The sequence below is a fragment of the Panthera tigris genome, chromosome B1, assembly GCF_018350195.1.
Source record: "Panthera tigris isolate Pti1 chromosome B1, P.tigris_Pti1_mat1.1, whole genome shotgun sequence".
Lineage (NCBI taxonomy): Eukaryota > Metazoa > Chordata > Mammalia > Carnivora > Felidae > Panthera > Panthera tigris.
This window is the reverse complement of record NC_056663.1, coordinates 173,082,450-173,108,686: the sequence shown is the minus strand read 5'-3', so window position 1 is coordinate 173,108,686 and position 26,237 is coordinate 173,082,450. Positions and strand designations below refer to the sequence as shown.

At 41.6% G+C, this 26,237-nt stretch overlaps 1 protein-coding gene across 1 annotated transcript in view; it reads left to right on the top strand.

Annotated features, from left to right (window-relative positions):
- The window catches only part of NWD2 (NACHT and WD repeat domain containing 2), a 181,624-nt gene that overhangs the window by 134,061 nt on the left and 21,326 nt on the right, over positions 1-26,237 (top strand). Inside the window, exon 4 of the mRNA XM_007098919.3 lies at positions 24,523-24,726. Within this exon, the coding sequence (XP_007098981.2) occupies positions 24,523-24,726 (204 nt within the window). The remainder of the gene's footprint in view (positions 1-24,522; positions 24,727-26,237) is intronic.

Sequence of the window (26,237 nt, the reverse complement as noted above, 5' to 3'; positions counted from 1 at the left end):
CTTCTCTTAGATGGAAGGAGCCCATCTTGATACTTGTGAATCTTCAAAAGCTTCTGGGGCCACATCTTGGGTTCTCTCAAGAAATATTTAAGTGTGTTGCATTCCCCAATGTTCACTGGAGAGGATTTTATGGCTGCTCTAGCTCAGCAGGTCTGAGAGAGGAGAATGTGGTCTCCCCAGTCTATAGATAGAACTTTCCTCACTTTGTGGGGATGTGGATAGGGGAAGCAGCATTCAGTCTGAAAATAGAAAAAAAGCAGAGAAGACTCTACTCCGGTTTCCTCCAAAGAATCTTTCTAGTCTCCTGTTCTCGGTTATGTAGACTGGAGGTGGGTGATTGAAACAAGGGTCATAGGAACAAGAACACCACTTTTCAGTCAGCCCAGAGGTATGTCCAGCAACTCCTTTCTACATTGTTGGCAATGGCCTACTGCTCTTGCTTTGGGTTTCAGTGAAAATTCTAAGTTTCAGGCAGAGACCTTGTGATGGTTCATTTTGTGTGTCAAATTGGCTCTAGAACCCAGATATTTGGCCAAACACAAGTCTAGAGGTCACTGTGAGGGTATTTTTAGTTACATTGAAATCAGCACATTGAGTAAAGCAGATTGCCCTTCATATCGTTGGGTGGGTTGAAGGCCTTAATAGAGAAAGACTGAGGTCCTCCGGGGAGGAGGAATTCTGCCTACAGACTGTAATGTGGACTTTTGTCTGAGTCTCCAGCTTGCCCTACAGATCTCAGACTGTGTGCCAGCCCACACATCATATAAGCCAATTCCTAAAAATGGAGATACACACACTCACATACCCTGTTTGTCTGTTTCTCTAGAGAACCCTAATCAATACAGCCTAGTCAACATTTTATAACAGCTCTGCAAAGACTTACAACTTGTTTTGCTCACTCTGGACACCATAACCTTACTCTCCTCTCCAGTAGTCCGTGTATTCTATTCTGTCAGCATCTGTTTACCAGTACCTGGAAGCGTTTTTCAACTCGGAACTTTATGAAGATATCACAAGGATGTATCTAGATATCTTAGAAGGGGGACAACCCATATGATAAAGTGAGAATAGTACTTAATTGTCTGGCATATAACTTGGTACAGCCACATATACTAACCATCTAATTGGGACATTTGGTTCCAAATTGTTCTCTCAGAAACAGGGAATTAAATCTATCATGCTCAGTTCCAGATTTTCTCTGGTGCCACCCAGACCCTCACTGTCTTCTCGTGTGCCCACATTGTTCTTGCCATAAAGTAGCCCGTGCCAAAGTGAGGGTGATTTCAGAACCCTTATTTCTAATTCCCTAACATTCTCTGGTTCGCTTGCTTAAGGTTCACTGTAAGTACAGAGCATTTTCATTAGACGTGGTTCAAAGAAACTGCATTTCTCCGGTGCCCTTTGCCAAGTGCTTACCCCTAGCAACCTGTTTCCCTGGGAACGGTCTCCCCCTCTCTGCTGAGCTGCATCTTTCTGTGGCTCTCTGTCCACTGCCTGTGGGTTTGGCACTCGCCACACCGCGGCCATAGACATTTCTCATAATAAGCGCTCACTGAGTGGAAGCGGATCTTTCAAATTAAGTCCAAATTAAAACCACAGCTCCTGTTGCCCAGAAACATGAACCCGTGATTGAAATGATACCATTTAACTCCGCAATTGAGGGAGTTACACAATCTCATCACCACTGTTTCTAATTGAAATAGCTAACGTTTACTAAATATTTAACTATGCTCCGGGCACTGTTCAAAGCACTTTATTCAAAGCACTAAATCATCCTTGCAAGAACCTATGGTGGTTGGTACTGTAACTGAGGCTATTTTACAGATGAGAGACCTGAGGCCCCCGAAGGTTAAACAACATATCTAGGGTCACACAGCCAATGGGGCAGGGACAGATTTCAAATCCCAGGGATAGGTCTTCAAAGCCTATGTTTTTTATTACAACGCTGTGGCCCCCAAAAGAATATCCTACTGCAGGGTCAGCCTGGTCTTTTTAAACAAAGACTTTTATATATTTTATAAGTATTTATGACTAAATTGGATCATATATTTTTAAGTTCATTATGTGTAACCATATCGACACCAAGAAGGTTTTGATAAGAATTTACATTCAGAGAACAGTAAGTTTTTCTTTCCTAATGTGAAAGAAAGAAAGAAAGAAAGAAAGAAAGAAAGAAAGAAAGAAAGAAAGAAAGAAGAAAGCAAAAGGAAAGAAAAGAAAGAAAAAGAAATTACTTGCTAAGAAAGAAGAAGCTAGGGAAAGGCAACAATATCAGAAAAGCATTTCGGGGGAGCTACCAGACTTGAACAGAAAACTTAGCTCTGAGGTTCCTGGCTGCTGTGACCAAAAGAGGAACAGTAAATTTCACATCTTTCCTCATGTGATAAAGCAAGCATGGAAGTTCATGGGAAAAGGTATACATCTGAGAACACTGAATTGTGAAAGAAACTTATCCTAGGTCTTTTTTGTTTTTGTGGGGCTTTTTTACCCAGCAATAGTTGTGTTGTCAGTTGAAATTTTAAGACAAAGCAGAAGATGTCCACGTATGAAGGTCAATGAAAAGTTTAAGTCTCTGTAATTTCCCTACTCAACCCCTCAAGAAAACTTCAGGCAGACTTTCTCTCACAGGTCGGGCCAATCACATTTTCAGCTAATAAGGGGCTCAGGCGAATGGATTCACTATTTAAGCCTCTCTGGCTGGCTGTCATCTGGCTCTAGGAAGACACTAGGAAAAGACTTGGATTCAGCCAACACAAACTTCTTGTGCCAAATTCTATTTTTTTTTTTTAATTCCAAATGTCTTGGCTAAAATAATTTTTATTTTTTTGCCTTTTTGAATGCACTTGTTTAATGAGCTGCAAGTCTTAAAGTTGGTAGTTTTGGATTAAAATGATGGTTTCCCTTTTAGATCACTCATTTGAAGAATCCATCATGTAACTCTGGTGGCCCAATATTTCCCATATACCCAACCTTATAATAGATCTCCTTGCCCCTTAGACCACTTCCTCCTATTCTGTCTGTTGTTGACTTGAACTGAATTTCCGATCTGGTCCTTCCAGTTGGTGACCTGGTTTTCCTCTTCATCCTCTTTCCAAAATAAAGTTAAATTTCTTTAGCCTTTCAGTCAAGTCCAGTCTTCAGGCTTATGGTCAGGACTAACTTTACTGCTGCTTCTTCGGGTATGATCTCATACCAGCTGCAACCAACTCTCACCTGAGAGTTGCTTCAAAACAGATTCTCTGGACCCACCCCAGACCTACAGAATCAGAAACTTGTGGGGGGTGGGGCAGTGATCGGTGTTTGAACAACCTCTCCAAGTGATTCTGAAGCAGGCTCAAGTTGAACACCACAGCACCCCGTTTTCCTCACTCGAGGTTTTAAGCCTTTCCTTTTTGTCCCCTATTTTCTAAATCAGTAAGTAGCAGGTAACAAGAGCTAATGCAGACTGTAGACTCTTCACCCCCCAACGATCTTGAGACTTGAGAGCTTCAACAACCTTGGAAATTGACTGAATCTAAACAGATACCCATGGGTAAATTGCTACTTTTAAAATCCCTTATTTGTTTGCCTTTCCAACTGATCTAATATTCCTCATATAGTCTCCAAATGAGTTCCGTCTGTCCTATATAACTTAAGAAATGAAGATGTGCAGAGGGAACAGCTCAGTTCCCCCCCATCAAATCTTCCATTGGGAAAATAAACAGAAATTGCCTTCCTGAATTGTGTTTTAGGGTACCGGGCTTGCTATTCGGCATGGATTTTTTTTCCATCTGTCTGTGGCTGTTAGCCAAACTGAAGTAGGGAGCAATTTCCCATCCTTAATCAGAAAGTTGGGAGTGATGGCATGCATTCCTTCCTCACATGAGGCAGAATTCCTAGCCATCATCAATCAATTCACCTAGAATGGAGTGCCATTTTTCACATAGAAATTGTCTTGATTCTTGCCAAGGTTTAGAAAGCTGATGAACGATTCTCAGACACTTCATTTCAACTTTGTGACTAATTGCCTTATACACTTTCTCTTGAGGAGTGGCTGGCAGATGGCCATTCCATGGAAGCCACGATGGAGTGTTTGTTTTGTTTTAGTGTTTATTGTGAGAACGTCCACGAGTGGGGGAGGGGCAGAGAGAGAGAGGAAAAAGAGAAGCCCAAGCAGGCTCTGCACTGTCAGCACAGAATCTGACAGGGGGCTCAATCGCATGAACCATAGGATCATGACCTGAGCAGAAATCAAGAGTAAGAGGCTCAACTGACTGAGCCACCCAAGTGCCCCTAGAATGCTTTGCTTTTATTGTTACTACTGATGCATTATAAACAAAATGCAAAATGTATACATTTTAATCTCAATTTGCATTTCTTGAAATGAAGTTTGGAGAAGCCAGATAGCCTTTCCTTAAAGGAATGATAGCTGTATAAATTTTTTGTTGTTACAGTTGCAACAGTTATGCTTCAAAGGGAACTTCAGCAGGATTTATTTAGCAAAGTGGAACATTAAGGATTCAGTGACCTGTGCTGTCATTAATGGATATCGTGTAGTCCTTTTGTACGAGGCGCTGACAATTGCCAAGCAGAGCAAGTGAGAAGAACGCTCATGTAAAATGCACATATATAAGTAAATAGCAGTAAACCACTTCCTAAATTAGGGATCATGTCTCCTGGAAGAGCCCATAATGTTTATTTTGTCTAGTAGCTCTTTCACTTACCAGTTACAAAACCTACCTCTTCAACTTAGCTCATTTCCCTCTTCGCTGAGAAACACGGGAGATCACCGTGAACCCCCCGAAGGCCCAACTCCCTCCACCTCAGAATCTCTCTCCTCCATTGGGCCCAGTTGGCAGACTGAGTCAGCAAGAAGAGCTGGTCTCCAAAGATTCACCTGAATCTGCCTCAGCTGCCCCCAGATCCCCTCTGCCAGTTTGCTCTTGCTGTCCGCTGGAACCTCAGCATGGCTCACGGACTCCCTTTCTCCCCATTCCAGTACTTTGGACACCGCCCTGCTTTAGACCTTCATCTTCTCTCACCTGGACCCTTGACTAGTCCCTCCAGTGGTGGCTTCTTTTTCTCAGCATTTTACACCATAATTACTTGATTGTTACAAGGTGGATGTGATTATGTTAGTCCCCTCTTCAAAAACTCCATGGTATCCAAAAAAAAAAAAATTCTTAAGGAATCTCCAGGTCCTCCACAATCCACCTCCGAGTGCTTGGTTTTCCATTCCAGAACAACTGTCTTCCACACCTCTTTTTCCAGCCTCATAAGGCAACCTGCAGTTCTCCGAGCTGCCCACCTTCAGACCCCTTGCCTTTTCCCCATCTGCAGTGTCTTCTCTGTGCTTGTTGAAATTCTTCTCCTTGGTGTGCTTCTAGTGAAAACCTAGGACACCCACCTCCATACACATTTTATACTTCTATTACAACACAGCCTTCCACTGGGGTTGTCTATGCCCGAGACCAGGAACAAGGTCCTTTGCATTTTTTTTTTTAACTTCCCCATTGAGAAACGTGGGGTTTTACCATAATTAGATGTTTAAGCACTGAATTCAATTGTGTGCTGTTAATCCCAGGGACGTAATACGGAAGTATTATAGAGAAGAATGTTAGCTCATTTTGAATCAGACATTTTCTTCCTTTGCAATATTACTTCAAAGTAATGCAATGTATTCCACCCCTATCTAGAATATGCATCTATTGTAATCAGTTAAATTCTCATTTGAAGAAAGCGTTATGGAAGTTCTGTGTAAAGTGGAAGGAAGGTAAGGCCGGGATTGGAGATTCTAGGCTCTGCTCCCAGCTCTGTCTGCTAATCCGGCTGCCTAGGTTCTGGCATGTCATTTCAACTTTTGGAAAGATTCAGTTTCCTTATCTGTAAAGTGAAGAGTTGGAACTACACTCTCCCTAAGGTTCCTACCAAGTCTAAGATTATTAGCCATTACCATTACCTTTTGTCAGCTGCTGTTATACAAAACCTATGGGTTATTAACTTTGATGAACCATTTTCACAGCATAAGCAAATCCGCTTTAAACGCCATGAGGATTTTTTTTTTTAATGTTTATTTTTGAGAGAGAGCCAGAGTGTGAGCAGGGGAGGGGCAGAGAGAGATGGAGACACAGAATCCGAAGCAGGATCTAGGCTCCAAGCTGTCAGCACAGAGCCCGACACGGGGCTCGAACCCACGAACCATGAGATCATGACCTGAGCTGAAGTTGGACGCTCAACCAGCTGAGCCACCCAGGTGCCCCAAGGAGGATTTCTTGATGGTAAAAGGTCTCAACCCAAGTCAGTTAGCCCCCTGGGAGAAAGGATTAGGCTGTTGACTTCTTCCTGATCTTTCCGTGGAATCACCAACAACAAAGTCTACTGGAAAAAAAGCACTAGGAAGACTGCAAAACCACAGCACACTACTCTCAGGAGCTGCCTTCTAATCACCCGCCGAGATTTCCTGAACTTCTGTTATACGCCAGACCCTATTCTAGGCATGAGAATATGGTAATGAGCAAGACAGATAAGGATGCTGCGTTCTCGGAGCTTATAACAGAGAAACTATAATGAACAAGAAAATAAAGGCGTTTTCAAAACGTAAGGCACAATGAGAAATGATATGGCAAGGTGTAGTGGGTACTTGAAAGGCTAATGTAGCACAAATGGATAGAGCAGCTTTAGCTGAGGGAGTGACATCTGAGCAGAGACTAGAATGACTCCCATCAGTCTACTCCTGCAGAATCTGGGGCACCTGGCAATCTACCCAACTGTAAGAGTTTCAGTGGGTCTGGTCCACGAGGAAACTCCTGGGAGTCAGATCCATTTTGCCCAGTGGAGAAGACCTTCCTTAGGTTGAGGCACCTTCAGACCCAATGCAAAGCTCACATCCTCTCTAAGGCAAAGCTAAAATGTATAGATCTTTGACACCCTACAACAGCAACTCTCCACTTGTTTTTCTAATACATACACTTCAAGATGGGGTTTATGTCTATGCAGCCCTCCTGGGAGCAGACCCAGGTATGGTTATGACCTGTGGTGTAAAAGAGATTGGCTTCAGGTCATGGGCAATTTGTGGTACTCTGCCCCTTTAGTCCCATTCAGGAATGTACACCAGATTGGAAATCAGTAAGACCGTTTCTGTTAGTAGACCAAATAATATTTCATTCACCAACTTTAGTAATTCCTTTTCAGTGATATTTGACCTCTCATAGCTGATCAAGTCATAGTAATCAGAGACCTGTAGAATTAGGCCCACATTCCGCAGCCAATCCACACTTGAACTACCCATCCCTTAAATGTCATTACATCCCACCACGTGCTGGCTCTTAATGGGAGTTCTGTCCCAGTCATACTACAGAACACAAGGACAGGACTGTGAACTTGGGAGTTCTGTAGACCTGAGCTCAGATCCTTATTCTGTCCCACACTTGCTCTGTGACCACGTTCATCAGACTTTCTCAACCTTGAGAATAATAGTACCGAACTCGTAACTTCATAGTAATTGCTGTTCTTATTGATAGAAATAAAAGCTTTGCTGTTATTGTTGCCAGGCTTCTAGTTGTCTCATTTATAGCCGCAAGCATCTAGAAGGTATTTCCCCACCCTCACCCCAGTTTGGCCTTTTTTTGTCTAGCAGGGGCTGGTTCAAGTTCTGCTTCCTTCCTCATCAACAGTCAACCTCTCATTAGTTCAATCTTCTCTGAGGTCTGTGAGTCCTGACCGACCCAACCATGCTGTCCCTTCCTGTCTCCTGTCTTGTTTTCTTTCCCATCTGGCCTATAACCAGGGAAAGAATCTTGTCCTTCACTCATTGTGCCTTCCTGTTCATTTATGAATAAATGAATAAAGTTTTATCCTCGGCATAAGACCTTCCTTGTGACTCAAGGACACAAGGTGCCATTCAAATAAATGGCACCCACCTGTGAATTCATTTTTTGCTTTTCTCTTTTATTAGCAGCACCACCTTACTGTGTGTGCCTGAGATCAGGGGCACTTCTATTCAATAGACAACCAAAGAAGAATGAAGCAGTCTTGGGGGAGAGGAGTTTAGAACTATGGAGGAGAAGAGGTTTTTCTTTAAAGGATTACACATTTTCTTTTTAAATGTGGGTTATTATCTAAGAGTGGGCCAGGAAATCATTCTAATCTAGTTTCTAATATAGCGGGTTACCACCAGCAATCTTTCATAGAGTGGGATAAAATAGAACTGGAATGAAATAGAAAGCGTCGAGATGCATTGCATGTAATGTAATTATTTGATGAAACAGATTACCGGAGATGTTCTCCGTTTCTGATTCCATAGGCCTGGGGTGGACACAGATGGTTCCACTTCCAAATTATGGGTGTGAGAGAGAGGGAGAGAACAGGGTCGTAATATAAAACTGTTTCTTTCTGTAGGTCTCTGTCAAAAAAGGTTTGAGAAATGTTGCTCTGTCTCATAGGTTAAATGAGTCAGATCTAAGAGTCACATATTTATGATTTCACCCAAAGTACTCTGGCATTACCTCAGGAGATCTTAAAATTCTTATCAGGCAGGTAGGAACAGGTGATACTGGCATCATGGCATACAGAGTACTGAGGCATCCAAACACTGGTCTAAGTACCACATTTTGCTTGAGCAGCACATGTGGCTGTGCACAGGTACACAGGCAGACTGTAATTGACTCAAAACCAGAGACCATATTCAAAACTGTTACGTTGTTATCATTTCTTCACTAATGAGTGGTTTCTGAGCAAATGCAAATCAGGGGTCTGCGATGGATTGTCCTAAGAGTCATCCAAAAAGTCATGATTTTTTTTAAATCTGCGAACAACGAGTTACGTTGATTCCTGCTGCTTTTAAACTGTAACTGCGCCATGGAGGTGGCCATAGTCCCAAGTAAGCAACAACAACAAACGGCTGAAAGTGATTCATAAACGCAGGACAGACACTAGACATCATCTCACCATCCCAAAGGAAATAGTAAGTCTAGACGACACTTCTCAATGGTTGATACAATTATTCAGGAAAGCAGGCATCAGGCAGGCGCCACACAGGCTCTGGAAGTCTCAGTGCTACTCTGCTCGCGCTGGGTCAGAGGTCTTGCGAGCCTCATGGTTGATGCAGCAGAAAAGCACAGCATGATCAGTGAAAAAAAAAAAAGATTGAACCTGACTATAATCAAGGTTCTAAATCTAATTGCCAGCTGATTGGAAATATGAAGGCTAATTAGAGATAAATGGCAACAAGAGGTGGCAATCAGCCAAATCTCCTACCAACCACTGTTGTTGACTAGCCCACATCAAGATCCTGGAGGGCTTGTTAAAGCAAACGGCTAAGCTGCATTCTCGGAGTTTCTGCCTCGGGATGGATGGGGCCTGGGAACAGAATTAGCATTGCTACTGCGTTCCCAGGGGTTGCTGAAGCCACTTGTCCAGGGCCCGCACTTTGAAAACTGGTCTATGGGACAAATAACCTGCTACTCAACCAACCAATGACCTGCCTGAGAGAAGGCAGCTATTATAGAATAAATTTAAAAGGCATGCAAACCCAATGCAATATATGGGCTGTATTCAGATCTCGATTTTCAAAACCTGCGACTACAAAAAGGTTTTGAAACAACTGGGGAAATCTAAATATGGGCTGGAGGAGGCATTAATAAATTATACTTCATTCTTTGGAGGATAATAACAGCACCATGATGACATTTAAAACTTTCCGCAAGTTAAAAATACATGCTGAGGGTTTTTTGTTTTGTTTTTATTTGATAAAATGATGGGATTGCCAAAGATGGATAAAACAAGATTATTAAAGTATTGGTAATTATTGAACCTTGAAATAGGTTTGTGGGCTCATTATGTTGGTCTCTCTACTTTGGGGGATGTTTCAAAGTCTTCATAAGGTTTATTTGTAAATGACCGGTGCCTGCACTGTACTTCTTCACATTATAGAGAATTACATTTTTCTCATCTGGAGATCAGTCTTTCAGTGGCCTCAACACTTCAAAAAATAAAAATCTGACACTCCAAAATAAAGATAAATTAGCTTTATGCTCCAGAAGTAGCTGTAATGAAACTATACCAAAGTCACCAATAATCTGTCTTCTTCAAATGTCAGTCAGACTCACTTTAATATACAGTTCTATAAAAGGTTGGCTGGTACAGTTTCTCATTCCCCATTAGATCTAGTAAAGGAAGTCTGCTGGAAATGGGTATTGTGACAGCTGGAAAAAGGAGAGCTCGCAGCCTGACATTTACAGAATAAAAATGTATAAAAGAATTTGATCAACGTAGTACACAGTGATAGGTTATTGACTGGTTCATCAATTAAAATGTAGCCTTGACTGAGCATTTATGCTTATGATCAGTTACCCTTCTAATTCCCTTAAATTAATACTCTTAATCCACATGGCAACCCATGGAGATTAGCACTGTTGTCATCTACAGTTTACAGATAAAGAAACTGGAGCACAGAGAGGCTAAGTAACTTCCCTGAGGTCACACAGCAGGAGACTGTGTTCTTAACCACTCTCAGTACCACCTCATCAATAAAAGTTAAATTGCACCCATTGTCTTCTGTTTAAGATCTACATCAAGGTGAAATAAAAGTATAAAATACAGCTGAGACTTTTTTCCTATTGAAATTTATTTTAAAGAGTTTTTAAGATGCCTAAGGGATAAACTAGCCATTTGGAAGTCTCCCTAAAGAAAGCATGATACGGTAGAAAGACTGTGGACTTGCATTAGGAAGATGTGGGCTCAGAGTTGAACTCCATCTTTAACCAGCTGTGGGATCTTAGGCAAGTTACTTGACCTTTCTGATTTTCCAGTTTCTCGGCTTCAACATGGAAGCAAGAATTCACAATGGTGTTACAAGGATCAGATGAGTTAATGGCATGTGATTGGTTCGTATTTCTCCCTCTCATGTGGAAGAGCTAGTGGTGCTGGATCAATCAGTTACTGTACAATTGGCACAGTCACTGAAATTACTGGAAGACGAACCCTAGAATGAGTCTAAGAAACTGCCCTGACTCGAGAATTCAAACAAGTCAGCAGCGATGAGAGGAATGGTGGAGGGTCCCTTCAAAAATGGTTACATCGAAAAGCCTCCAGATATTTCTCATCCAGGAAGGGTAAAACCAGATGTAGGAGTTTGGTCCCAGGGAAAAAGGCCATCATGGAAGGGAGGGGTGGGTCTAAGTACAGCCCACGTCCTCAGATTGGGAAAGGAGAAAAGAGGATGGTCAGAGCAAATGGAGCTGTGGACAGCTAAGAACTCAGGATGGCAGGAGCTCAGGCATCTGCAGTGACCACAGACAGCAACACTGGCATCTGTGGGGGATGGGAGGAGAGAGGGACACCTGCTCTTTAACACCTGCTTTGACATCAGTCACCAGTACCCTTGGCATGAAGGTCTTCAGGCATCAGCTCTAGCATTATGGTCCATGGTGGGTACTGGCTGCCGTAGCAGTGTTGATTAGGCCCCCACAACCCAGCTGTTGCTCTTTCCCACTGCTTCTGGAGACACTGGAAGGCTTTGCAAAGGCAAAACGGCAGAGCAGCATGACCACTAAACCCCAGGGCAAATCTGAAATCCCCCCTGCCTGAGTCTCCCAGAACTCTTGTGGAGGAACTCAGGATTCTGAGCTCCATGGAGGGTAGAGAGAAAGCCAGGTCAATCCTATTTTGTGGCAATAATTTTGACTCTAGTTTATCACCAGTTGCTAGAGCCTAGGAAATATGGATGGCCGTAAATAATTCCATATTTAACTCAATATTTTCCATCAGGAAAGAAAAAGGATAATATTCAAATGTGCATTCCTTTTACTGAAAACCACTTAAATGCATTTGAAAATACTGGGTCAACAAAAAGAGAATACTGGCTCAATTTACTACCATCTAAGAGGAGAGATTATTATGCAAGATATTAGGAGAACCTCGAAATGTAAAACATCAGTTATGAATTAGGCACAAATACTGAGTGGGACACTTGTAAGTCGCCATAGACCTTCATGAGCCCAGGCCTTATTTATTAATGGGGACCCGTTAATAATGCTGCCATTTAGACAGTTAACACTCAAGCCAGCTTTCCTTCTGTCCAGCCCTCGGGCCCATGGTGCAGATGCCAGGCTTCCTTCTAGGCCTCTCTTCTCTAACCCCAGTTCAAAAGAAGAAACTTTGCTTGGAACTGTGGACCAGAGGCATGCATCGGCAATTCAGCTCTTTTGGGAAGGCTTTCAAAGCGGTGCTGAAAAGCCTCACAGGATCTGCACACGGATGGGCAGTTCTGAAAGAACCTTAGACACACTGACCGGGGCTGACCCTTGCAGGGCAGCAGGAAGAGAAGGGAGAGCCCCCTGTGGACGAGGCGTTGTGTGATGTATCCAAGCCGGGATACAGACCCAGCCAGCTGGACAATGGCTGCAAGAACCAGGCTCCACAGGCACTAAAACATGACTGGACTCCATTCATTCATCTATCTATGTAACTATATTTAGAGAAGGCAGAGGCAAGTGCAAGCAGGGGAGGGGCAGAGAGAGAGGGAGACCAAGGATCCCAAGCAGGTTCTGCTCGGTCAGCACAAAGCCCAACACGGAGCTTCATCCCACAGACCGTGAGATCATGACCTGAGCCAAGATCAAGAATCAGACACTTGACCGACTGAGCCACCCAGGCACCCCTTGAATCCACATTTTTAAGTATGAAGGTAGCAATCTGGTCTGAGTGTGGGACTTTCGATATGTTAAATATAAACGGATGTCATTTCCATGAACATAATGCCCTCAGTATCTACTAACTTAATGGTAGGATATTTAGTATGGTATTATTTGTATTTAAAAAAATGGAAGAGTCTAACTATTCATCAGTAGGAAAAGCCTATTTTTAAAAAGTCACTTGAAAATATGACCAAATGTTGAGTGGCCAAGCTAGGCTGTGGAGGCATAGTTGTTTATTTTATGTTTTGTGTTTCTCTAGTTTTTAAATTCTCAGAGTTAGAAAAATAGAAACTCAAGCAGAATTCTGTCCCACACCTTAGGTGAATTGATTTTGATGGGAAATTTGTTTCTGTTTTCTTGTTTACACAAACACTGGTATATTTAATATATCTTCTAGAATAAAACCAAAATATAAGCTAAAAATTGCTGAACATCTTAGTAAACAAATCTTTATGCAGAGTAGAATGGATTTCTCAAAGTAGAATCTTCTACCTACTGCCAGATTACATTCTCAGCAGGGTTATACCCATTTGTACTGGTTCTCTGTGTCAGAGTGCCTGTTTCCTTCTGCCTCTGCACTATTAGGTATTAGTTTGATTAGCAAAAAGCCTTAATCACATGTGTTTGCGTTTACAGTTCTGTGATCATTAATAAAGCTAGAGTTGAGCACTGTTCTCTCTCATGCTCACTGGCCCTTGCTTTTCTGCCTCTATGAATTACCAGTTCATGTCCTTTATGCATTTTCCCATGGCTTTATGAGAACTCTGTATGAATGTTTTCAGCAGCATCATTCCCTTCCCTCTGGACTTCTGTGACACTGTTCCACTCTTCCTCCTCCTGCCCTGTGCCCACACTCAAACGTGGTGGTCCTCAGCCCTGTTCTCTTTCCACTCTGTAATTCTCCCTTAAAGTACCTAATTCATACAGATAGCAGAGTGCTCTCTTTAAAAGCTCAAAGGAGCAAGGACCATGAGCGCCTACATGTCACCAATGGTCTCAGGTTGCCTGGGACTTTCACTTCTCAAACTGGGACAGTCATGAGCAAACCGAAATGGTTGGTCACCCTGCAAGTTAGATGCTCAATATTTGCTGAATGAATACATGATGACTTCCAGGACTACTTTTCCAGCCAGATTAGTCCTGGGACTTACAGATCCTTATTTGTGACTGCTTCATGGACAGCACCACTGAAATAACAGCATCTCACTTCTGTGTCCAGAACGCTCTCCCCACTCCTTTTTACACCACCCCCCCCAAACACCCTGGCTCTTTTGTATCCACTTTTTCAATGAATTACTCCTTTAGCATTTTAGAATTTCAGTAATCCTTACACATTTCTTAGTTCTCAGTTTTGTGAGGCAACGGGCCACAGTTAGGGTTACGATCTGTACTTTGAAACTGATGCGAATTAACCACCAGCTCCAGGATGGCTGTGTTTCCTGTGGTTCTATTACCCAATCCTCTCACACTTACGCTTGCTTCCCTTGCTTGGGTGTTTCTAAAGAGCAAGAGTTGTGTCCAGTATTTTCTAGGTAATGGAACTTCCTACGCACAGAAGCACATCATAATAAGTAAAAGGTAGCAGAATTATTATTGATATGTTATTATTAATGAGTTCAGCAGTGGGTTTCAGTATGTAAATACCCATAGTTAAACCATAAAAGAAAAAAGGTAAAATTATAATTTGATTATGAGCTGAGACTCTCAAACTAGATGGAAGAATTAACTTAGTTATTCTGTTGCATACTTTATGTAATTGGTAAGTCATTTAATCTATGAATTTACCCCCTCAGGACATTTAGTGATGAATTGCCAGAAATACCAGATCTTACACTGACAAAATCTGCTTCGTTTTGTTCATTAGGTTTGTATTAATCAGCTCGGGCTAGCCTAACAAAATACCATAGAATGGGAGGCTTCAGAAAAAATAAGACAAAAACAGAGAGGGAGGCAAACCATAAGACGCTTAAATACAGAGAACAAACTGGAGGGGTGTTGGGTGGGGGGATGGGCTAGATGGGTAATGGGTATTAAGGAGGGCACTTTTGTGATGAGCGCTGGGTGTTATATGTAAGTGATGACTCACTCAACTCTACTCCTAAAACCATTATTACACTATATGTTAACTAAGTTGCATTTAAATAAAATTTTTTAAAAAAGGAAAAAAAGACAGGTCTTTTCTCACAGTTCTGGAGTTTACAAGTCCAAGTTCAGGGTGCCAAGATGGTCAGATCCTGTTGAAACCACTTCCTGGCTCAAAGACAGCTTCCTTCTGGCTGTGTCCCTGTAAGGCAAAGAGAATGCTTGTGTCTCTTTCTCTCTTATAAGGGCACCAGTTCCGTTGGAACAAAACTCCACCCTGATGACCTTATTCAACCTTAATCACCTCCTTAAGGCCCTACCTGAATCACATGGGGGAGTTAGGGCTTCAACATATGAATTTCAGGGGACACAGTTCAGTCCAAAGCAATGCTGGACTTCTTTGGTAGAATGATTGAACCTAAGTAACTCAATTCCTCCAAACATGGTTAGGAACACACTGATGACACAAACTGCTCCATTTTTTTATAACTTATTTGACGTGAGGGTTGTCAGCTGTCCCTAAAGCACTGCTTGAATTCTCCACAAAGGTTAACTCCGTGCATCTGTGTACTCTGACTAGCTAATATGGTGAACCCCACATAGTTTACTGAAACCTCTTTTCCTCCCCTGCTCAAGAACAGAGGAGTTTGTCCTTACCGGACTACGTATTTTCTTTTTTTCAATTCTTTTAATGTTTATTTTTGACATCGGGGAGGGCAGAGAGAGAGGGAAACACAGGATCTGAAGCGGGCTCTGCACTGACAGCAGTGAGCCGATGCAGAGTTTGAACTTGCAAACAGTGAGATCATGACCTGAGTCGAAGTCAGATGCTTAACCGACTGAACCACCCAGGTGCCCCAGGGCTATATATTTTCTTACCATCTTACACCTGTAAGCAACTAGCTACCCACTCTTTTCCTCCTTGCTATCTTCTGTTTTCCTTTTTGCAATCAAGAGGTACGTTATTGGGGCGCCTGGGTGGCTCAGTCAGTTAAGCGTCCGACTTCAGCTCAGGTCACGATCTCGCGGTCTGTGAGTTCGAGCCCCGCGTCGGGCTCTGGGCTGATGGCTCAGAGCCTGGAGCCTGCTTCCGATTCTGTGCCTCCCTCTCTCTCTGCCCCTCCCCCGTTCATGCTGTGTCTCTCTCTCTGTCTCAAAAATAAATAAACATTAAAAAAAAAAAGAGGTATTTTATTCCTTTATCTACCTATCCGGTAGTACTTCTCAGGATTTATTCCCGTTACATGTATGTTTGAGTGTATTGCATACATACGTTTCTCTATAAACTACGAGTAAAGTAGTGGTGCCTTATATATATATTGCCAAGTGTGCCAAGCGTTCTGTGAAATGTAAAGCATTTCATCTGTAGCAGCCGTTTGATTCTCACAATAAACCAGAGTGGATGTGCTGCTAGACAAATACACAAAGCCTCAAGTATTACCTCCGTTTACAGATGTGAAAGCTGAGACTCAGAGAAAGAAGGTCATTCTTAACATCTGCCTTTCCTAATTTCAAAATATTCTTTATTGACATGCAGGTTATTTGCGTGCAAGAGTGTATCTTTTTGTCGGTCGTATTTCAGAAATTCATTTTTGCGGTATGTGAAACACGGGCTCAGTATGTACAAATGGTGGGAGGTGGATAGATCCTTTTGCCCATAGACAGATGCCAGTAAATGTCTAATGAGAATATACTGTTAATTCCAACATGGGTATCTGGATAATTAAGTGCTTTATGTGCTAAACATATCTGCTAACACCCACTTTTGGCAACCCCGTATGCAAGAGTGCATCTTTAATGACCAAGAGAAGCCCAGTTTTCTGAAGATATTACCTTTCTGTCTTTTGGTGCCAAAAGATAAACCTTTCTTGCAGATCTTATCCAGATCGTCTTTAGTGTGGACATAATTTAATTCTAACAGATAAGTTAGAAGTCTCACAATCTGCCGTCGGCAAGCTGGAGACCCAGCACTACCGCTGATGGAAGTCCCAGGCAGAGGGCGGAAGACCAATGTCCCCGCTCAGATAGGCAGGGAGAGTAAATTCTCTCCTCCTCCACCTTTTTGTTTTATTCAGTCTGCTGATTCGAATGCTAATCTCATCCAGAAATACCCTTAAGGACACACCCAGAAATAACATTTGGTCAAACACCTGGGCACCTCACGGTCCAGTCAAGTTGACACATAAAATTAACCATCACATTCTCTTCTCTGCATTTACTCTTGCCTCTTATGACATATGAAATGTCATGTTTGAGTAATTTGAGTTGCAATTCACTTCTAAATAAAGTACTTTATATTACGTTTATATTCAAAATGTAAAAGTCAGTTGTAAAGTTGCCTGTTGACTTCAAAGAAACATTGAGAAAATACTATTAAGTATGGAAAGCAGGTACTGACCCTTTGGTTTTGGGGCCCCACTCAACAGCAGAGCTCTCTGAAGGTTGGCTATGAGCTCCTGGGAATACATCACGACCGTGCTTGTCCCTCCACCCAACAATACATCCGATAAAAAGAATACCAACAGCCAGGGCCATAACACTGAACATGCTGCCGTCCTTGTGAACAGTGCCCCCTGGGGGTGTGCTGCACACAGACTGCGTGGCCGTGGATGGTGGCCCTGCCAAGGGCACTGGCTGGAAGAGCCATCACGGGCAAATCAGCCACTGGAAGGCACTGTTAGGAGGGAGCATAGCACAGTAACCTGATGAAGTAGAAAGACTGAAAAGCCCCATGTTCGACTGCCGGTACGTGAACGTCTTCTTAGAGAGGTAGTCGTGGGCAAGCCAGTGGAGGTCTGTGAGATGGGGTTTTCTTCTGCGATTCTACCTACCTCACAGAATCCTGAGGGGAAGTTGTGTATATGAATGTGGGTTTTATTTTAAGAAATAAAAGGGAATCTTACAGAAGGAAGGAAGAGTCGCACCTGCCTTACATTAGTGACTGGGTTAGTCACAGGGCATTTATGAGTATTGCTTCAGCCTGTGATAGCGCCAGTGTGGGGAAGATCTCTCCTTTCCCTTCCAGTTGCCCCCATGAGTTTTGGCTCATAAACAGCAGCCCAGAGCAGTCGTCCACCTGCCTACAAGGCATCTCACCCATAACCCCAAAAAGACTGCCTTCACATGCCTTTCCTGGCACCCCACAACAGAGTAAAAGACACACTGAGCTTACTGACACCTTTACCAATATTTCAATCCCTCTGTTCTTTCCATTACAACATAAGCTGCATACCATCAGACTCAGAGCCCAAGGATTCTCAGTTGCAAGCCCAGGGAGAACCAAGTGCACCTGAAGAGCAGAGAGAGGTGGGGGTGGGGATCAGTGTTTGCCCAGTAGAAAAGAAACATCAACGAAAAGGAAAGAAAATGTTCTAAGCCTTTAAAAGCAATGGGATTAGATGTATCTATATCAGCGTATAAAGAAAGGGAGCTACAAAAAGTAGAGTCCTTTTACATTCAAGTTCCTGGTTGCAAAGAACTGAAAAATTCAGAAAACATTCCTTTTTTCACTTGAGGTGAAATTCACAGAACATAAAATTAACCACTTTAATGTGAACGATTCAGTGGAACGATTTAGTACATTTACAGTGTTGTGCAGCCATCACCTCTATCTAGTTCTAAAGCATCTGTCTTGAAGCATTTCTTATGCTAGGATTTTACATGCAGAAACTACCTTGAAAATAGTAGAAGATTATCTTAGGCTGTTCAGACAAATGAACTTAACTCCCAGATTCTATTTGACAACTCAACTGGATTGTTTCCACCTACCTATCTTCAGTGTTGAAGAATGGGCAATTTAAATGTATTCACATTTGATTAGGGGGTGGGAGAGGTGATTATGGTGATTCTGCAGACAGGAGAAATTCCATAGATTTATGTTCATATGTATATTGACAGTGTGTTAAGCAATTCAATAAAAAGTTAAAAATTATTTCAGACATGATGCGTTTCTTCCATACAGGGTCACACAGGTAGATTGATCTATATAGTGTAGTTAAAAAAAATGGACCTCAATGCAAAAAATGTAGTCCCTCAACTTGCCACCAAATTTCTCCCACACATGGGTAAATTTGATTTAACTAAGCAAAAAATGAGCTTTTGAGCACTGGGGCCAGAAGGATATGGACGAGTTAGTGAATATTCTATTGCCGGTGGACTCTTGCTCATAGTTTCTGAAGTCATTCATGGATACTGCCTGTGACTACAGAACTAAGGAATCATCGAATTAGAAAACCAAGATGGACTCCATCTTGCCACCTCAAATCTGACTGCTAGCCTCCTAAGTATGGTCCTGTATCTCTACCCCCACTCTGAGCCATCAACCATATGTACTGGACTTTGCAACCAGGTTAACCGACTCTAAATTGATTGTGTCCATCCCTGGTAGATATAGGCATGCTTTGTGAGTTACCTTGAAACTATAGCCACATAGAACCCCATAAAGTCTTCCTGAAAAATGTGGTGGCAAAATTCTCTTTTGCTATTTCTCTTTTTGCTATTTCTGAAATAGCAAGATAAGACTAAGACAGAATCCTGTCCTGGACTCCTGAAAAGTAACTGCTTCATGATTTATGAGCATTCCACCTAAAGGAAGAATCAATAGAAGGAAAAGACTTGGGGAGAACAATCCAATAAGAAACTCTAAGCCTGTAGCACATCATTACTTTTCTGAAGTTCTGTATTACCACTTTATAAATAGTAGGTGCTCGATATACATTTGCTATTTGAATTGGATGAGGATATTTTTTCTTCTTTAGTATCTCTCCTCTAAAAAACATTTTACCTTACTATATCGATCCAATAATTGTAGTATTTGGTGCCAGCTGTTCCACTCAAATAATTATTTTTGACTAGCCTTCGATTTTTATGTTGACCTGCCGTGTTCCCCATCCTGCCCCTTCAGTGCTTGCTAACCATTACTCATATGCATTGCCCGTAGAAGTGGTTCTCAAATTCTAGATTCATTTGCGATCTCATTTGAGAATGCGTATTCCTGGGCTGCCAACCACAGTGTTCTTCAGGTCTGAGAAGTGATCTTGAAACGTACATTTTAACAAGCACCCTGAGTGATCCAGGTGTGGGTAATCCATGGCACACATTTTAGAAACCGATCCATAGATTTGACCCGGCCCTAGGCTCTGGAACCAGCCTTAGTTAGGGCAGAAAGATAAAGAGCCAGGAGTTAGTTCACTGCTAGTGCAGTGATGATGGTCCCGTGCTAGGACACCATCTTGCTTTGCTAAGCCATTATTTTGTCCTCTTCCTGACTCCATATCCCAGATCCAGCCAGTCCTGCCCTGGACCTTGATAGCTGGGTCCATGGTATTGGACTTCATTGACCGCTAGCTGGAGAAGGGTCAATTAACCCCATATTTAATTTTCTGGCTGTCCTCCATATCCTCCACCCATGGCCAGACTCCACTGAATGCCTTTTTGGATTCCTCCAGTGGCTACTACTTAGAAGTCTGCGTATTCCCTATTTTGCCCATATGGGTTTTCTAGGTAGCTCATCCCAGCACTAAAACCTCACTCCTCATGATAGAGAGCCCTGACTAAAAATGGTGACTACCCTTATCCAGACTAGCCAACAGGAATAGGATAATCCTCAGGCTGGTTAGCCTTAAAAATGTCATCTCCTTCTGTATCTGTGGCAGAATGAGAAGTCATACCTGCTCATTTATCCAAGTTAAACATCAGAGATTTTAGAAGAGGAATGCTGAAAGTGAGAATAAAATGATGGTTGCCAGAGGGGAGGGAGGTGAGGGGGTAGATGAAATGGGTAAAGGGGATTGAGACGTACAAGCTACCAGGTATAAAATAAATAAGATACGGGGATATAATGTACAACACAGGGAACACAGTCAATAATATTCTAACAACTTTGTATGGTGGCAGATGGTAACCAGACTTATTGTGGTGACCATTTGTAATGTGTACAAATATTGAATCACTATGCTGTATAGCCGAAACTACTGCAACATTGTATGTCAATTATTCCTTCACAAAATAGAAAGTGAGAAGCTGAGAACTCAAAATAACATTATTTTTGTTGCCTACAGCCTGTGGTCAAGAATAGCCCAAAACAAATGCAGATTATACTGAAAGTGTTCCCACGTGGCCTTCAAGCTGATACAGTGAGTCGAAGTTAGAACACCCTTATGTCAACAGAACCCTCCAAAGACCCTTGTTTACCATGCTAAAATAATAAAGTGGTGGTGTCCCTCCATTCAAGGCCCTTCCAAAGGACGTTTATGCAGCCAAAGAGGATGAGCGGGTTGTATCTTCCTCCTCTCTGGCCTTTGAGGCTAGTACTGAGAAAACCTGAGCTTGAAAAGGTGAGTTCAGTTAGCCACAATCAGCTTGAGTAAGCCAATTAGATGAGACAGATTATGTCCCAAGGAGACAGGGCATGGCCCAACCAGGAATGTGGGTAGACAGGAATTATTAAAAGATCACAGGCTGAAACAAAGGTTGCAGACAAGACTGGTACCTTCCCAAATTGTTAGTCCCCCTGTTGAGAGCTGAAATATTACCTCTGAACACAAGAAGAAGCTTCAGCTGAGAAGAGAGCAAAGTCTAAAGATTTCTTTCTCTACCTTGGTTCATTCATTTATTCAATAAATAGGGTTTTAAAAATACATATGTTTTCTATGTGCTAGGAAGCAACACCTCGGGCCTCAGTCCTTATGGGGCTTACCATCTTGTAACAGAGTTTAGGTTAGGAATTTAGTTGGGACTTTGATGTACCAGGACTTGAATTCTCTCACCTGCCTGTATGAGATGACACTCTGGATACTGCAGTGATAAGCAGTAGAGGTAGTTCAGAAGTGGACCAAGGTCAGAAGCCAAACCACAGTTCACATTCCAATGGGTAAACGAGGTTTGAAGTTTAGGGTTAAGGTACTAGTCAACAGGAGGAAAGGATGACGGTGCCCACGGATTAAGGAGAAATCTTTCCATGGATTCTAGAAAGCAGACAAACTTGTCTTGGATAGCATAGATTTGTCATGGAGTTTCATTATGTTCCTTCCTTGTTGCTACTAGATAAGACTGAAAAGTAATTGGAACACCAGATGCTAGAGAAGCTAACATTTTTACTAGCTTAAGCCAGTGGTTCATGCACCTGGAGGGCCTGCGAAAACACAGACAGCTCGGCCCTACCCCCAGAGTTTCTGACGAGCAGGTCTGGGATGGGACGTGAGAATTTGCAGGCCTAGTCAGTCCCCAGGTGTTGCCAAGGCTATTTGTCTGAGGACCACACTGCAAGAACCGCAAGCTTAAGCAGACATTTAGAGGAGCTTGGAAGTATGGTTCCACAAAGCAGGATAGACCGCATCACTAGGTTTAAGAACTTTTTAAAATTTTTTTAATGTTTATTATTCATTTCTGAGAGACAGAGAGAGAGAGAGAGCATGAGAAGGGGAGAGGCAGAGAGAGAGAGAGAGAGAGAGAGAGAATTTGAAGCAGGCTCCAGGCTCTGAGCTGTCAGCATAGAGCACGACACAGGACTCGAACTCACGAACTGCTAGATTATGACCTGAGCCGGAGTCGGACGTTCAACCGACTGAGCCACCCAGGCGCCTCAAGAATTTTTAATCCTTGTTGTTTTTCTCATTACAAAGTGATAATGTGTACACAAATTCTTAATAAAAAAGCACCCATCAGGGGTGCCTGGATGGCTCAGTTGGTGGAGCATGCAACTCTTGATCTCAAGGTTGTGAGTTCGAGCCCGATGTTGGGTGTAGAGATCACTACAAAATATAAATAAACTTAAAAAAAAAACCAAGAAGTTCATAAAACAATCTAAGTAAATTTAAAGCCACCCAAAGATAATAATTGATAATACTTCTGTGCATTCTTATAAAACCTTTCTTACATGTATATGTATGTTTGTACATACATATATACACAATCTTCTCTTGTATATATATGTAATATATATATATATAAAACATTAGAATCATACATACTGTTTTGTAACTTCCCTTTTCACTTAATAATATATTATAAACATCTTCTACAATTCAGCAATTGCACTACTAGGTATTTACCCACAGGATACAAAAGTACTGATTCGAAGGGATACATGCACCCCAACGTTTATAGCAGCACCATCAAAAATAGCCAAATTATGGAAGAGCCCAAGTGTCCATCGACTGATGAATGGATAAAGAATACGTGGTACATATATACAATGGAATATTGCTCAGTCATAAAAAAGAATGAAATCTTGCCATTTGCAATGATGTGGATGGAGCTAGAAAGTATTATGCTAAGTGAAATAAGCCAGTCAGAGAAAGACAAATACCATATGATTTCACTCAAAAGTGGAACTGAAGAAACAAAACAGATGAACATAGGAGAAAAAAGAAAAAAGAGAGGCAAATCAGAAAACAGACTCTTAACTGTAGAGAACAAACCGGGGGTTATTGGAGGGGAGGGGGGACGGGGGGGGATACATTAAATGGGTGATGGGCATTAAGGAGGGCTCTTGTGATAAGCACTGGGTGTTATGTAAGTGATGAATCACTAAATTCTACACATGAAACTAACATTACCCTGTATGTTAACTAACTGGAATTTAAACAAAAACTTGAAAAAGAAAAAATAATCTTTTTACATCAATACAGTTCTAGAATATGACTTGCTGCATCCTTCGAACAGAGGTCCCAGAGTTTATTTAAATGTTCCCATGGGCAGGACACTTAGGTTGTTATGCCAATTCTTTCCTGTTAAAACAGTATCAGCATAAATATTCTGGAAAGTCTTTATATGTACAACCTTAATTATCTTCTAAAGATAATTTTGCAGAAGAAAAATTGCCAAGATGAAAGTTATATAGATTTTTAAGGCTTTTAATACAGTCTGCCTGAATCAAATATTTCAGTGAAATAATTGTATCAATTTATACCCCTGTCAAGGCTATGTGGGTATCTTCTCACACCTTTTTTTTTTAATGTTTATTATTTATTTTTGAGAGAGGGAGACAGAGTGAAAGCAGGGAAGGGCAGAGAGAGAGACATAGAACCTGAAGCAGGCTCCAAGCTCTGAGCTATCAGCACAGAACTCAAAGCAAGCCTCAAACTCATGAACCGAACTGTGAGATCATGACCTGAGCCAAAGTTGGACACTTAACCAACTGAGCTAACCCAGGCGTCCCTCACACCTTCACATAACACTGAGCATGTTTTTCTTTGGGAATTTCATAAGGAGAAAATTGTGTCCTGTTTACATTTTGAATTGTTTTTAGTTATACTGGGGTCCACAGTAGCATTGCATTCAATGATTTCTTACTTGCATTTGTAGCTGTGTTAATCTGGGGCTTGGAATCATATACTGTTTACCCTTCACAAGGCAATTTTTTTGTTTGGGAGTTTACATGTTTGATATTTCATAGAGTGCAGCATGTCATTTTTCTTTGTCATGAACAAACAAAAAACGTCAGAATAGAACAACTTTTGCTGTATCATGTAAACTTTGGGAAAATAAATTTGCGACAAAATTCTGTATGTTGAATTTGCCTAATATGATATGCAATCTCAATTCTCAGTATATGAATTTATTATGATTACAATATAAACGATCTGATTTTACTTATTAAATAATCCATGGGGAAAAAAGTATATGCTGTGATTAAAAGAAAACAACGGATGGAACAATGTACCTGGTGTCTATTTATTATTTATCAAGTAGCTACAGGATGTGAATATGACAGAAGGAATTTTCTTGGTGATACACTAACCTGAACTTTTTTGTGGATACACAGGGACTATTAGGAGAAAAATATGGGAACATCCGAATCCCCGGAGAAGTCGAAGCCTCGGAGTTTGAAATGATCTTGGATGCTGCCATAGAGGCGAAGCTGGAGACGAAGCTCCTGGAAGAGTGGTACTGTCGCGATGAGAACTCGGTGCCAGCGGCTTATTACCTCAGACCTAAGTCAGAAATGCTGCAAAGCAATAAAAATGCAGTGAGTTATCTTTCTCTCCAAAGTATATATGTGTCCATTACTCTCCACTGTTCATCATCCAGAGATGCTTCCCTCCACAGAAAAGGCACAGTAGACAGAAAATTATTCTGCCCTTGACCCTACATTTCTTTTGAACAACACAATCCAAAGCTAAGAAACTTTCCAATTTTTTTAAGTTTATTTTATTTGAGAGAGAGAGAGAAAGAGAGAATCCCAAGCAGGCTCTATACTGTCAGTGCAGAGCCTGACACAGGGATCGAACCCACAAACTGTGAGATCATAACCGAGCCGAAAGCAACAGTTGGATGCTTAATGGACTGAGCCACTCAGGCACCCTGAAACTTTCCAGTTTTTACTTACCTTTCTTTTTTGGCCTCTCAGACTTTCCTCCTGGGGGTTCTTGTCTCAAGTATACCTTCAGAAGTTCCATTAATGGAGGTCTCTTAGTGATAAACTCTGTTCATCTGAAAATATTTTTATTTTTCCCATTTTGCCATAATGTACCTATGTTATTCTGAATGATATATGCCATACATCCTCTATGTGTGAATTTATGTATTTTATCTGTTCTGGAAACTTCTCAGCTATCATCTTATCAAATAATGTTTTTCCTCTATTTCCTCTGTTCTTTCGGTTTTACTCTATAATTGGATTTACACTGGACCACTTCAGTCTAGGTTCCACGTCTCTTGATTCTCTTTTACATTATCAATTCCCTTAGCTGTCCATGCTGCTTTCCAGATTATTTTAGGTCTTTTCCAACTCAGTAATTTTTTTCTTCAGCTGTGTCCACTCTGTTCATGCATAAAATTTTCAAGTTTAACAGTTGTATTTTCGATTTGTGGAAGTTTCTTTGGGGGGGTGTCTTTTTAAAGTCTGCCTAGCTATTATAGTCTCTCATTGATTAATTCAGTAACTGTCCTTAAACATTTCATACATAACTTATATTCTTGTATATCGTGTAGAATCTTCAAGTGAGGTTGATTCATGATGCAAACAGTTATCATTGTCTCCTCTCCAGTTTGGCTCCTAAATGTATCTACTATGTGTCCCCTGAAACAATAAAGGAGGAAGAGAAAATGGATGGGCCTATTCCTTATTAAGGATTCCTAGACAGATTGAAAAGAAGGCATGGTGGTGCCCACCTGGCTCAGTCAGTAAAGCATGCAACTCTTGATCTCAGGGTCACGAGTTCAAGCCCCGCATTAGGTGTGGGGCCTACTTAATTAAAAAAACACATTGTTTTCAATTTAAAGAAGGCATAGATATCCATCCCTCTTCCGAAGAGAACATCCTTGATATATTTGGTGCTCAGGCATCTCTGAGAGGACGACAGCCCTGGCTTAGCGACAATTCTTCATTCAAGAACCGTATGTATTTGTCATCCTGGTATTTAACATAAAGCATTTTCTCCATGCAATATGAAATCATGTCAGGATCCTTCATTTTTCCTCGTCCCCTTCCATGCATTATTCAAAGTAATTATCTGCAAGATTCTTGCTTCTATGGAT